Source organism: Nerophis ophidion, linkage group LG02 (genome assembly GCF_033978795.1).
Source record: "Nerophis ophidion isolate RoL-2023_Sa linkage group LG02, RoL_Noph_v1.0, whole genome shotgun sequence".
NCBI classification, from domain to species: Eukaryota; Metazoa; Chordata; class Actinopteri; order Syngnathiformes; family Syngnathidae; genus Nerophis; species Nerophis ophidion.
This window is the reverse complement of record NC_084612.1, coordinates 85750881-85766188: the sequence shown is the minus strand read 5'-3', so window position 1 is coordinate 85766188 and position 15308 is coordinate 85750881. Positions and strand designations below refer to the sequence as shown.

At 45.4% G+C, this 15308-nt stretch overlaps 1 protein-coding gene across 1 annotated transcript; it reads left to right on the top strand.

The window, feature by feature from the left end:
- Positions 1–2620: 2620 nt before the first annotated feature.
- LOC133547074 (zinc finger protein 629-like) lies at positions 2621–14425 on the top strand. The gene is made up of 3 exons (XM_061892864.1): positions 2621–2757; positions 2845–3168; positions 12391–14425. Exons 2-3 carry the CDS (start codon positions 2976–2978, stop codon positions 13236–13238), a joined length of 1041 nt encoding a protein of 346 aa, XP_061748848.1. The 5' UTR covers positions 2621–2757; positions 2845–2975; the 3' UTR covers positions 13239–14425.
- The last annotated feature ends 883 nt before the right edge of the window (positions 14426–15308 follow it).

The window sequence follows — 15308 nt, the reverse complement described above, 5'->3', positions numbered from 1 at the left end:
GGGCGCTGGCGCCTATCTCAGCTACAATCGGGCGGAAGGCGGTGTACACCCTGGACAAGTCGCCACCTTATCGCAGGGCCAACACAGATAGACAGACAACATTCACACACTAGGGACCATTTAGTGTTGCCAATCAACCTATCCCCAGGTGCATGTCTTTGGAGGTGGGAGGGGCCTATCCCCAGGTGGGAGGGGCCTATCCCCAGGTGCATGTCTTTGGAGGTGGGAGGGGCCTATCCCCAGGTGCATGTCTTTGGAGGTGGAAGGGGCCTATCCCCAGGTGCATGTCTTTGGAGGTGGGAGGGGCCTATCCCCAGGTGCATGCCTTTGGAGGTGGGAGGGGCCTATCCCCAGGTGCATGCCTTTGGAGGTGGGAGGGGCCTATCCCCAGGTGCATGTCTTTGGAGGTGGGAGGGGCCTATCCCCAGGTGCATGTCTTTGGAGGTGGGAGGGGCCTATCCCCAGGTGCATGTCTTTGGAGGTGGGAGGGGCCTATCCCCAGGTGCATGTCTTTGGATGTGGGAGGGGCCTATCCCCAGGTGCATGTCTTTGGAGGTGGGAGGAAGCCGGAGTAGAACCCACGCATTCACGGGGAGAACATGCAAACTCCACACAGAAAGATCCCGAGCCTGGATTTGAACCCAGGACTGCAGGACCTTCGTATTGTGAGGCAGACGCACTAACCCCTCTGCCACTGTGAAGCCCTGGATGGAAAACCATAAAAGAATAATACAACATTTGCAGACATGTCATATTCAGTCTTTCTTTAAAAAGAAAAGCAGGTGAAAATGAGGTGAAATGCTGGGGAAAAAAGTGTGCTACTTTAGTCAGCAAATGTTTTAGACTGCAGACTCTTCATTTCCTCGTGTGTTTACAATACTAGCAAACATTCTTTATTTTAGTTTTTTTTTTTTTTTTTGTATTTTATTTTAATTTTTATTTTATTTTTTGTCCTGTCCAGCTCCAATTTCCTCACGTGTTTCCAATACTAGCAAACATTCTATATGTTATTATTATTATTGTTATTATTATTATTATTATTGTCCTGTCCAGCTCCAATTTCCTCAGGTGTTTCCAATACTAGCAAACATTCTTTATTTTATTATTATTATTAATTTTTTTTTGTCCTTTCCAGCTCCAATTTCCTCACCTGTTTCCATTGCTAGCAAACATTCTTTATTTTATTTTTATTATTATTATTATTATTATTGTCCTGTCCAGCTCCAATTTCCTCGGGTGTTTCTAATACTAGCAAACATTCTTTATTTTATTATTATTATTATTATTATTTTGTCCTGTCCAGCTCCAACTTCCTCACGTGTTTCCTATACTAGCAAACAATCTTCATTTCATCATAAATTTTTTATTTGTATTTTATTTTTATTTTTCTTATTTATTTTTGTCCTGTCCAGCTCCAATTTCCTCACGTGTTTCCAATACTAGCAAACATTTTTTATTTTATTAGTATTTTTTTATTCATTTATTTTATTAATTTTTTATTATTTATTTTTGTCCTCTCTAGCTCCAATTTCCTCACGTGTTTCCAATACTAGCAAACAATTTTTATTTTATAATAATTATTAATACTATTATGTATTTATTTAATTTTTAAAATGTATTTATTTTTGTGTGTGTCCTGTCCAGCTTCTCAAACAAATCATATAGTAGATGTAGATGTAGATGTAGATGTAGTTGTAGATGTACAGCCGACATGGGCATCTACATTTACAAAAGAGAAGTGTATGATACTTCTCTTGTTGTCTTATTTGTATTTGACTTTATTAAATGTATTCATTTTATCATTTGGTGCAGGAGGGGATGGAAAGAGAAAAAAAGGAAGACAGAGGGGGAAATTGTGGGGATAAGAGGGGGGTTAGACAGAGAGACAAAAACAACAACAGCAAATACAACAATAACAACAACAACAATAGAGCAACATCAGCAAATAGAATATGTACAAATATGGTAAAAGTGATAGCAAAGAAGCAGTTAGTGAAAGAAAGAAATGATACAGAAATGACAATGAGCATTATTACACTACAACTGGAGCAATACAAATACCAATATAAATATCCCTATTGATCATGAACAATACCAATAATTGACCTCTGTTATCAACAATACAGTTGTTCAAATGCAACAATACATGTATGTTAATTTATGTTTGATGAAAGTGAGTGTATGTGTGTATATGTACTTGTATGCTGTATGTACATGCATGTTTGTACAGTGAATGTATGTGTACATGTATGTCTATATGTATGTTTCTACATTGAATGTATATGTACATGTATGTTTATGTGTATGTTTGTACAGTGAATGTATATGTACAGTATGTGTACATGTATATTTGTACAGTGAATGTATATGTACAGTATGTGTATGTGTATGTTTTTACAGTGAATGTATATGTACAGTATGTGTATATATGTATGTTTGTACAGTGAATGTATATGTACAGTACGTGTATATGTGTGTTTGTACAGTGATGTACATATATGTTTATGTGTATGTTTGTACAGTGAATATATATATGTGTGTATATGTATATGTACACGTATGTTTGTCCTCACGTGTTTCCAACACTAGCAAACATTCTTTATTTCAAAAGTATAGAAGTATTTCTGGTATCGGCAACGCCACAATCCGCATGGCAGCGTGCGGTACTAAGTGTGTCCACTAGATGGCAGCATTCCCCCGTCCTCCTTCCCATTGTGACCGTCGAGGCAGCAAAAAGCAGGACCGAACGCTAGCAAGGTAGCTCCTTTTTGGCTGTTTTGTGCGGCTTTTCTCCGTCTTCTGTATTTTGCGTGACTTTAAACAATCATTTCTCTCTCGTTTCAGGGAAAAGTCGCCTGCGTTCACGTCCAAGCTTAGCCTAGCTTAGCTCGCCGCTAACAAAGAGAGCAAAGCGGAAGTGATCTACGTGTCGCCCAGCAGAGATAAAAGTGTGAAAGTGTTGTGCTGGCGTGAAAATGTGCAAAGTGCAGATGCTGCGGGCGCTGATGAAGCAGCGCCTGAGTGACGCCGTGGAGGAGATATTTGCACTCTTCCAAGTGATGATAGCAGAGTACGAGGAGGAACTTTGCCGAACAAAAAGGGAGAACGAGCGACAACGGCAAATGCTGGACGCTATTTTCAAACCAGAAGATGAATTACAACGAGAAGGTTTGTCGCTTTTTATTTTATTTCTTATGTTTTTTTTTTTTTTAAAGGGTTTCCTCCCTGAAGGCCGCAAACCTTGCATAAAAAATGAAGTGAGGTAGCACTGCGCATGCGTATTGTGTTCGCCATTTTGGAAAATCTACGGCAAGTCCACTTAGACAAACTTCACGCGCATCGCAAAAACAGTTAGAACCCAAGCACCAAACAACATTTCTTTTTATTATAAGAGTATGATAATATTGTTGAGGGCGTGGTGCGGTTGAGAGAGTGGCTGTGCCAGCAACTTGAGGGTTCCTGGTTCAATCCCCACCTTCACCAACCTCGTCACGTCCGTTGTGTCCTTGAGCAAGACACTTCACCCTTGCTCCTGATGGGTGGTGGTTAGAGCCTTGCATGGCAGCTCCCTCCATCAGTGTGTGAATGTGTGTGTGAATGTGGAAGTAGTACCTTGAAGGTTGAAAAGCGCTATACAAGTATAATCCATTTAAATCTACAAACCCCGTTTCCATATGAGTTGTGAAATTGTGTTAGATGTAAATATAAACAGAATACAATGATTTGCACATCCTTTTCAAGCCATATTCAGTTGAATATGCTACAAAGACAACATATTTGATGTTCAAACTCATAAACTTTTTGTTTTTTGCAAATAATAATTAACTTAGAATTTCATGGCTGCAACACGTGCCAAAGTAGTTGGGAAAGGGCATGTTCACCACTGTGTTACATCACCTTTTCTTTTAACAACACTCAATAAACGTTTGGAAACTGAGGAAACTAATTGTTGAAGCTTTGAAAGTGGAATTCTTTCCCATTCTTGTTTTATGTAGAGCTTCAGTCCTTCAACAGTCCGGGGTCTCCGCTGTCTTATTTTACGCTTTATAATGTGCCACACATTTTCCATGGGAGACAGGTATGGACTGCAGGCGTGCCAGGAAAGTACCCGCACTCTTTTTTTACGAAGCCACGCTGTTGTAACACTTGTCTTGCTGAAATAAGCAGGGGCGTCCATGAAAAAGAAAACACTTAGATGGCAGCATATGTTGTTCCAAAACCTGTATGTACCTTTCAGCATTAATGGTGCCTTCACAGATGTGTAAGTTACCCATGCCTTGGGCACTAATGCACCCCCATACCATCACACATGCTGGCTTTTCAACTGTGCGTCGATAACAGTCTGGATGGTTCGCTTCCCCTTTGATCCGGATGATACAATGTCGAATATTTCCCCCAGAAATTTGAAATGTGGACTTGTCAGACCACAGAACACTTTTCCACTTTGCATCAGTCCATCTTAGATGATCTCGGGCCCAGAGAAGCTGGCGGCGTTTCTGGATGTTGTTGATAAATGGCTTTCGCTTTGCATAGTAGAGCTTTAACTTGCACTTACAGAAGTAGCGACCAACTGTATTTAGTGACAGTGGTTTTATGAAGTTTTCCTGAGCCCATGTGGTGATATCCTTTAGATATTGATGTCGGTTTTTGATACAGTGCCGTCTGAGGAATGGAAGGTCACGGTCATTCAATGTTGGTTTCCGGCCATGCCGCTTACGTGGAGTGATTTCTCCAGATTCTCTGAACCTTTTGATGATATTATGGAGCGTAGATGTTGAAATCCCTAAATTTATTGCAATTGCACTTTGAGAAAGGTTGTTCTTAAACTGTTTGACTATTTGCTCACGCAGTTGTGGACAAAGGGGGGTACCTCGCCCCATCCTTTCTTGTGAAAGACTGAGCATTTTTTGGGAAGCTGTTTTTATAGCCAATCATGGCACCCACCTGTTCCCAATTAGCCTGCACACCTGTGGGATCTTCCAAATAAGTGTTTGATGAGCATTCCTCAACTTTATCAGTATTTATTGCCACCTTTCCCAACGTCTTTGTCACGTGTTGCTGGCATCAAATTCTAAAGTTAATGATTATTTAAATGTTTATCAGTTTGAACATGAAATATGTTGTCTTTGTAGCATATTCAACTGAATATGGCTTGAAAAGGATTTGCAAATCATTGTATTCCGTTTATATTCCACACTCGCATGCCGCACTGTCCGCCAAGCCTCAGGTCTTCATCGATGACCCAAATCGACCGACCCCAGTCCGTAAAGAAAGGTCTCAAACACACGGCCCACGAGACGTTGTTTTGCGGCCCGCGCCTTAATATGAAAATGTAATGTTGGTGCGGCCCGCGAGGTTTAAATGAATGTCACTTTACAACGTTATATTTGTATACCTTCGATTTTCCCAGGAGACTCCCAATAATCATTCTCCCGAACTTTGCCGGTACAACATTATTAAGGGTGCACCGTGGTGGCACTGCCTTTGAAGTCCTCTACAACCTGTACAAATTGCGTGCCAGCCCAGCCACATGTTGTAATTGGCTTCAGTAGATACAATAAGTGACTGCAAGGCATACAGGTCACACTGAGGGTGGCTATATAAACAACTTCGACACTGTTATAAATATGCGCCACACTGTGAACCCACACCAAACACATTTTGAGAGAACATCTGCACCGTAACACAAAAAATAAACACAACAGAACAAATACCCAGAATCCCATGCATCCCTGTTTGCCAATCTTGTTTGGTGTGGGTTCACAGTGTGGCACATATTTTTAACAGTGATAAAGTTGTTTATACGGCCATCCTCAGTGTGACCTGTATGGCTGTTGACCAAATATGTCTTGCTGTCACTTCCGTAGGCTTGCAGAAGCCACATACAAAATGTGACTGGGAAGCGGACGAGACGGCAGGTTATAGAGGACGCTTGAAGTGGCCTAAAACACTGAAAGTGATTGTTCCTATAACCCATCCATCCATCCATCCATCATCTTCCGCTTATCCGAGGTCGGGTCGCGGGGGCAGCAGCCTAAGCAGGGAAGCCCAGACTTCCCTATCTCCAGCCACTTCGTCTAGCTCTTCCCGGGGGATCCCGAGGCGTTCCCAGGCCAGCCGGGAGACATAGTCTTTCCAACGTGTCCTGGGTCTTCCCCGTGGCCTCCTACCAGCTGGACGTGCCCTAAACACATCCCTAGGGAGGCGTTCGGGTGGCATCCTGACCAGATGCCCGAACCACCTCATCTGGCTCCTCTCGATGTGGAGGAGCAGCGGCTTTATGTTGAGCTCCTCCCGGATGGCAGAGCTTCTCACCCTATCTCTAAGGGAGAGCCCCGCCACCCGGCGGAGGAAACTCATTTGGGCCGCTTGTACCCGTGATCTTATCCTTTCGGTCATGACCCAAAGCTCATGACCATAGGTGAGGATGGGAACGTAGATCGACCGGTAAATTGAGAGCTTTGCCTTCCGGCTCAGCTCCTTCTTCACCACAACGGATCGATACAACGTCCGCATTACTGAAGACGCCGCACCGATCCGCCTGTCGATCTCACGATCCACTCTTCCCCCACTCGTGAACAAGACTCCTAGGTACTTGAACTCCTCCACTTGGGGCAGGGTCTCCTCCCCAACCCGGAGATGGCACTATAACCCCTTTGTTTCAAATGTTTGTTCCCCTTGTTGCGCGAGCATCTTGTCTGACTGACACCTTATACACAGCCTTCCTTGTCACCTATTCTTCCTTTTCCCGCTTTCCATCCACTAATTCAAACTGATCCAGCAGCGCAATTGAAGATTGTTTTATTTACAAAAATCAAGGAACAGAATACTCGGGAAACAAAATAAATGGTAGCTTATATAAAGCCCAGGTCTACAGACAGGTGAGGTCTACAGACAGGTGAGGTCAAAGACGGTATGCTGGTGCCCGACTGCCAATCAAGCCCCCAGTACACTCCTGCCCCTTATAGGCCTGCGTGGGAACTTTTCACCACCTGCAAAGGTGCACACTGACATCAATCACTCCAAAATAATAAAATAAACTGAAGTATGGCCCTCTGTTTGGCTCCTACAACGCTACAGGCGGGGCCATCTCAGCACGCCCTTATTGTTGTTGTCCGGGTGAAAACCGGGAGAATGTTTGTCGGGAGGGGCACTGATATTCGTGTGTTTCCTGGAAGATTGCGAGAGTTGGCAAGTATGTTGCTAGGGCGGGAAAGCCAATCAAAGAAGGTGAAGTCATTAAAAAGTGCACTTTAGATTTTTTTTAGGAAATCTTTTCTTGCGGCCCAGCCTCACCCAGTTTCTGCATCCAGTGGCCCCCCAGGTAAATTGAGTTTGAGACCCCTGCCGTAGACGGTTCAGCATGGTCCATTGCCGGCGTGGTAGGTCTTCTCCTCCGATGGCGCTGTCATTTACTTCCGGAGTCATGATTAATACAGACGTTTTGTTAACGCTATATTATAAAAAAAATTCAAAAAACAATTTACAAACACAAACTATGGGATGACATAAGAGAAAACGTGAGCCCGGAACTAAATGCGTCATCCCAACGCTTTTGTTTGTAAATTATTTTTAAATTTTTTTTGTAATATAGCGTTAGCAAAACGTCTGTATTAATCATGACCCCGGAAGTAAATGGGGGGGAAAGGTTTTGGTAGGGGGGAAGAAATTTGGCATGACAGCGCCATCTTCTGGGTCCCAAATGTAGCGTTGGACTCGGGAGGGCCCGGCTGACTCCCACTCCTGCTTCCAAGCTGCTGCACCTGTGGAGATGTCCTCAGAGGTGGAGTTGAGCATTTCTTGTGCTGCCTTGTAGTAGCGGAGGCGGGACTTGAGTCTGCTTGGAGGTGCTGGTGTTACCGTGGTGTTTTTTGCAAGATATTTCACTCATATTTTTGTGTCTTCCTAGCCAGGGTGAGGGTGGCCGGCTATGAATAGTCTTCCCAACGTGTCCTGGGTCTTCCCCGTGGCCTCCTAACGGTTGGACGTGCCCTAAACACCTCCCTAGGGAGGCGTTCGGGTGGCATCCTGACCAGATGCCCGAACCACCTCATCTGGCTCCTCTCCATGTGGAGGAGCAGCGGCTTTACTTTGAGTTCCTCCCGGATGGCAGAGCTTCTCACCCTATCTCTAAGGGAGAGACCCAAACTCATTTGGGCCGCTTGTACCCGTGATCTTGTCCTTTCGGTCATGACCCAAAGCTCATGACCATAGGTGAGGATGGGAACGTAGATCGAGCGGTAAATTGAGAGCTTTGCCTTCCGGCTCAGCTCCTTCTTCACCACAACGGATCGGTACAACGTCCGCATTACTAAAGACGCCGCACCGATCCGCCTGTCCATCTCACCATCCACTCTTCCCTCACTCGTGAACAAGACTCCGAGGTACTTGAACTCCTCCACTTGGGGCAGGGTCTCCTCCCCAAGCCGGTGATGGCACTCCACCCTTTCCCAGGCGAGAACCATGGACTTGGTCTTGGAGTTGCTGATTCTCATTCCGGTCGCTTCACACTCTGCTGCGAACCGATCCAGTGAGAGCTGAAGATCCCGGCCAGATGAAGCCATCAGGACCACATCATCTGCAAAAAGCAGAGACCTAATCCTGCGGTCACCAAACCGGATCCCCTCAACGCCTTGACTGCGCCTAAAAATTCTGTCCATTTTATTCGCCAAAGACGACAGAGGGAATTTGCAGGCTTCAATTTCCTTCTCCGCTACTTCATCTTTGTGCCGGCACGGCATCCCCGGCGCTTTTTCTGTAGTCCCACGGGAATGTCCGGCCGCCGTCCACAAAGCGCTGGCAAGGAGAGCCCACTGGGTGTGAGTTTTCCTTGCCCTTTTGTGGGTTCTTCCGAGGATGTTGTAGTCGTAATGAGGTCCTTTGAGACATTTGTGATTTGGGGCTATATAAATAAACATTGATTGATTGATTGATTGATGAAACAGCTCCTGGCGTGTGTAAACAAAGGGCCGGCTGCTCAGCTCATCAAAGCCAAAGACAAAACAGCCCGAAAAGAAAAAGAAATGTAACAAAAACACACAATCGCGCCCAAGAAAGATAATTCCAGTATTTCCTTGAATTGCCGCCGGGGCGCTAATTAATTTAAAACCTCTTCTCACTCTGGCGCTTACCAAAGGCATGTGGTAAATTTAGGCCTGCGCTTATACATTTGAGTGTGATGTAAGGATACCATCAAGAAAAGCACATTTAAATAAAAAAAGGTTATTATGGTCTTATCTTTACTTATAAATGAAGTCCATACGCAGCTCCTTCTGATCAAAAGCACCGCTAACTTGTTTATAGAAGTCTTCCTTATCTTTCTTCAGTTTTAAAAGTCTCTCGATCTCGATGGAGATCTTTCTTTATTACCTCCTGCTTTGATTGAAAGTCCAGTTTAGAAAACTGTTTTATTTTAGATATGTAATCCTCCATGTTAAAAGTGCAAGCGAGAGGAAAAAATCAACGATGGCTGCTCACTCTTGCTGCTTGTTGTCACTTCTTCTGCAGCCGAGTAGTCGCAAGAAGGATCACTAGCGCCCTCTACCACCAGGAGGCGGGAGTCATTTAATGACTCATATTTGACACACGCAGCTACGGTATATTAATAAAACATAGCTGCTTATTGTTCTTTTTAGCATATTCAATAGCTTGGACCTTAAATCCTACTGAATAGCTCTTAATCTTCTTCCCTTTATGCGATTTCAAATGATTGAAATCAGCCTCCTCCATTTTGAAAATGATGACAGGTGAAGTGTCACTCGTGACGTGACGAGTTTGACCCGGCGGTAACGCTAAGCATGCGCTAATTATTTTGCGATACGAGTTTGACCCGGCAGTAATTCTAGGCAGGCTCATACTATATACCCGGCGGCAATTCAAGGAAATACGGTAGTGGTTTATGGAAAAGATAAGTGATTAAATAAAGCAAGAAATGTTGAGAATAATACCAAAAATGAAGGAAGTCAAAGGAGCTACTGTGATGTGCTGACACTTTCAGGCGCATCAAAGAAAAAAAAGAAAAAATGATCATGTTAAGACAATTGATTGCCATTTTGTCCAAACGGTTGAGAAACGCGGGTGGTGGGTCACTCTTGTTAAAGGGGAACATTATCACAATTTCAAAAGGGTTAAAAACAATAAAAATCAGTTCCCAGTGGCTTGTTGTATTTTTTGAAATTTTTTTCAAACTTCCTGGAATATCCCTAAAAACAGCTTGAAAGTGCTTGATTTTCGCTATTTGCGATGCCACTATCCATTTCCCTGTGACGTCACACAGTGCTGCCAATGTAAACAAACAATGGGAATACCACAGCAAGATATAGCGACATTAGCTCGGATTCGAACTCGGATTTCAGCGGCTTAAGCGATTCAACAGATTACGCATGTATTGAAACAGATGGTTGGAGTATGAAAGTATTGAAGAAGAAACTGAAGCTATTGAGCGAATAGCTATTGACGCTATTCTTAGCCATAGCATGGCCGAATAGCTGCGTTAGCATCGCCGGTAAAATGTGCGGACCAAACGATCAGGACTTTCGCATCTTTTGACACAGGAGCAACTTAAATCCGTCGATTGGTAAGTGTTTGTTTCGCATTAAATGTGGGTGGAAGGAAACGTAATATAGTTGCAAATGCATCTACAGGTTATCCATACATCTCTGTGCCATGTCTGCTTTAGCACCGCCGGTAAATAGCATGTGAGCGTCAATTAGCGTAGCATGTTAGCATCGATTAGCTGGCAGTCACGCCGCGACCAGTGATTAGCACATAAGTCAACACCAACAAAACTCACCTTTGTTATTTTGTTGACTATGGTTGCAAATGCATCTGCAGGTTATCCATACATCTCTGTGCCATGTCTGTCTTAGCATCGCCGGTCAAATGTGGAGACACTCTGGCACATTCAATGGGGGTCTGGCGGCAGACACTTTGGCATCTTGGGGCCAGTGGTGCAACTTGAATCCCTCCCTGTTAATGTTGTTACACCCTCCGACAACACACCCACGAGGCATGATGTCTCCAAGGTTCCAAAAAATTGTCGAAAAAACGGAAAATAACAGAGCTGAGACCCGGTGTTTGTAATGTGTTGAAAATGAAAATGGTGGGTGTGTTACCCCGGAGACGTCACATTCTGACGTCATCGCTAAAAGAGCGATAAACAGAAAGGCGTTTAATTCGCCAAAATTCACCCATTTAGAGTTCGTAAATCGGTTAAAAAAATACATGGTCTCTTTTCTGCACCATCAAGGTATATATTGACGCTTACATAGGTCTGCTGATAATGTTCCCCTTTAAAGATAAGGTGAGAAGCTCAAAGTAAAGCTGCTGCTCCTCCACATGGAGAGGAGCCAGATGAGGTGGTTCGGGCATCTGCTCAGGATGCCGCTCGAACGCCTCCCTAGGGAGGTGGTTTCAGGCATCTGCTCGACCGGTTGGAGGCCACAGGGAAGACCCAGGACACGTTGGGAAGACTATGTCTCCCGGCTGGCCTGGGAACGCCTTGGGATCCTCCAAGAGGAGCTGGACCAAGTGGCTGGGGAGTGGTAAGTCGGGGCTTTCTTTGCTTAGGCTGCTGCCCCCGCGACTCCACCTCGGAGAAGCTGAAAAAGATGAATAGATGGATGGATGTGTCGAGAAACCACAGACGGTTTGAATATGTACAAACAGCGAATTATAGATATTTGCTGAACTTTGAGGTCGATGTGTGCGTCTGACGTTGTGATCTCAGCGTCAGCTCTCATTGAAGCAGAAAAATCCAAACAAAGTGTGTCGTACGTTCCTTCATGTCAGCGTCAAGTGTGTCGTGTTGTGGAAATTTCTTAAAGACGATCCTCTAGTGAAAAATAGCTTTAAAACGATTTATTAAAGTAACAAACAAATAAATAATAACGAGCTTTGCAAAGCGAGACCAAACCAGAACGACACATCCGTTCGTTCCAGCTTGTTCTAACTCCTTTAGAATTGGACATGACAATTATACATTCTCAGAAGTCCCACCCTCCATGCTCATTTACATACAGTACACCAGTGGAATGAATACCCAAAGTCCTGTGAAGGGGAGAGGGTGTCGTTCGCCCAGAGGAGGGGGGGTCACTCAGGAAAGGGGAACAATTTAGCTCTGTTGGGGGTCAGGAAGAGGGAAAACACATGCCCACGTCAACTATGGTCCACATGTCACATCAAAGACAGGAGAAAGATTAGAGCCCTCTTGCAGTGTCACATTCCTAAACCTAATAAACAACTTTTGGTACCCAGTTCAAAGAACATCATCTATTTAAACAAGTATAAGTAATTTCGCTGTCACAGTCGTCGTAGAAGAAAATGATTGTGTGCTTCTGCAAGATATCATTCATATTTAGAGCCACCTGTTTGCCTTCTTGCGTCCTACAGATGTCCCTGATGAAGATCTTCCTCCTGAGCAGCAGGACTGGAACTCCAGGGTGGAGCAGGAGGAGCCAGGCCCCCCCCTCATTAAAGAGGAAGAGGAGGACCTAGAGCCTTGCCACGATGAAGAGATGGAGGCGGCGCCCGCTCACAGTGAGGTGTGGACTCTGGAGGAGGGGGACTTCACCAAGTTCCCGGTGGTCCGAGTCATTGTCAACAGTGAAGAGGTCGAGGTCCGAGGTGGAAGTGAGAAGATGGGAGAGGCGGAGCCTCCAAGCAGCAGTAGCTCAACTCAACACATGAAAACAGACGATGTTAGAAACCAGTCGCAGGCAGACGTGGCTCCACGCTCGGACAGCGAGGACTCGTCACGCTCCCCTGACTCTGAGGATGAGGACTCTAAAGCCGACAAGACGCGTCCGGCCGACAGCAAGAGCTTGAACTGTCCCGTGTGCGGCAAAATGTTCACCTACGGCAGTTACCTGACGAGACACATGCGCAAACACACCGGGGAGCAACCGTACAGCTGCTCGGTCTGCGGGAAAGGCTTCTCGGAGAAGGGCAACTTGATGAAGCACTCCAGGACGCACACCGGAGAGAAACCCTTCTCCTGCGCAATCTGCAACAAGAGCTTCCGCGAGCCGTCGACGCTCAACAAGCACAAGAGAACGCACACGGGAGAGAAACCCTTTACCTGCACGTTCTGCGGGAAAACCTTTTCGCAGAGCGAACACATGAAGATACACACCAGGAGGCACACGGGCGAGAAGCCCTACACCTGCACCGTCTGCAACAAAAGCTTTATCGACTGCTCCACCATGGTGCGACACATGAGGACGCACCCGGCACAGTGACACCCAGACATGCTGCAAGACTCTCCATGTCTCAGAACTTTAACTAACACATGAGGACACACCCAGCACAGTGACACCCAGACATGCTGCAAGACTGTCCATGTCTCAGAACTTTAACTAACACATGAGGACACCAGTGACACCCAGACATGCTGCAAGACTCTCCATGTCTCAGAACTTTAACTAACACATGAGGACACAGTGACACCGAGACATGCTGCAAGACTGTCCATGTCTCAGAACTTTAACTATCACATGAGGACACCAGTGACACCCAGACATGCTGCAAGACTGTCCATGTCTCAGAACTTTAACTAACACATGAGGACACCAGTGACACCCAGACATGCTGCAAGACTGTCCATGTCTCAGAACTTTAACTAACACATGAGGACACCAGTGACACCCAGACATGCTGCAAGACTGTCCATGTCTCAGAACTTTAACTAACACATGAGGACACCAGTGACACCCAGACATGCTGCAAGACTGTCCATGTCTCAGAACTTTAACTAACACATGAGGACACCAGTGACACCCAGACATGCTGCAAGACTGTCCATGTCTCAGAACTTTAACTAACACATGAGGACACCAGTGACACCAAGACATGCTGCAAGACTGTCCATGTCTCAGAACTTTAACTATCACATGAGGACACCAGTGACACCCAGACATGCTGCAAGACTGTCCATGTCTCAGAACTTTAACTATCACATGAGGACACCAGTGACACCCAGACATGCTGCAAGACTGTCCATGTCTCAGAACTTTAACTAACACATGAGGACACACCCGGCGCAGTGACACCCAGACATGCTGCAAGACTGTCCATGTCTCAGAACTTTAACTAACACATGAGGACACCAGTGACACCCAGACATGCTGCAAGACTGTCCATGTCTCAGAACTTTAGCTAACACATGAGGACACACCCGGCACAGTGACACCCAGACATGCTGCAAGACTGTCCATGTCTCAGAACTTTAACTATCACATGAGGACACACCCGGCAAAGTGACACCCAGACATGCTGCAAGACTCTCCATGTGTGACAACAGGGATGAGCTTGTCTTTATTGTAGACATATTATGTACAACACTTAGCTGTGATTAAATGGGCACACTTCTTTTCTAGACTAGAATTAAGTGTCAAATATACACCAAAATAAATGTCCTCACACATGGGATCTGGATATTGTCATGTTTCTTAGTGCAGTATTTCATTTTATCCAACTTTCTGTGCTTTGTATGAAGAATCTAACGTGCACAAAAGGAGTCAGGTGGTCTCGATCTAAACCAGGGGTCACCAGCGCGGTGCCCGCGGGGCACCAGGTCGCCCGTAAGGACCAGAGGAGTCGCCCACTGGCCTGTTCTAAAAATAGCACAAATAGCAGCACTTACCAGTGAGCTGCCTCTATTTTTTTAAATTGTATTTATTTAGGGCTTCACGGTGGCAGAGGGGTTAGTGCGTCTGCCTCACAATACGAAGGTCCTGCAGTCTTGGGTTCAAATCCAGGCTCGGGATCTTTCTGTGTGGAGTTTGCATGTTCTCCCCGTGAATGCGTGGGTTCCCTCCGGGTACTCCGGCTTCCTCCCACCTCCAAAGACATGCACCTGGGGATAGGCCCCTCCCACCTCCAAAGACATGCACCTGGGGATAGGCCCCTCCCACCCCCAAAGACATGCACCTGGGGATAGGCCCCTCCCACCTCCAAAGACATGCACGTGGGGATAGGCCCCTCCCACCTCCAAAGACATGCACCTGGGGATAGGTTGATTGGCAACACTAAATGGTCCCTAGTGTGTGAATGTCGTCTGTCTATCTGTGTTGGCCCTGCGATGAGGTGGCGACTTGTCCAGGGTGTACCCCGCCTTCCGCTCGATTGTAGCTGAGATAGGCGCCAGCGCCCCCCGCGACCCCGAGAGGGAATAAGCGGTAGAAAATGGATGGGAAAAAAAATGGATATTTACTAGCAAGCTGGTCTCGCTTTGCCTGACATTTTTCATTCTAAGAGAGACAAAACTCAAATAGATTTTGAAAATCCAAGAAAATATTTTAAAGACTTGG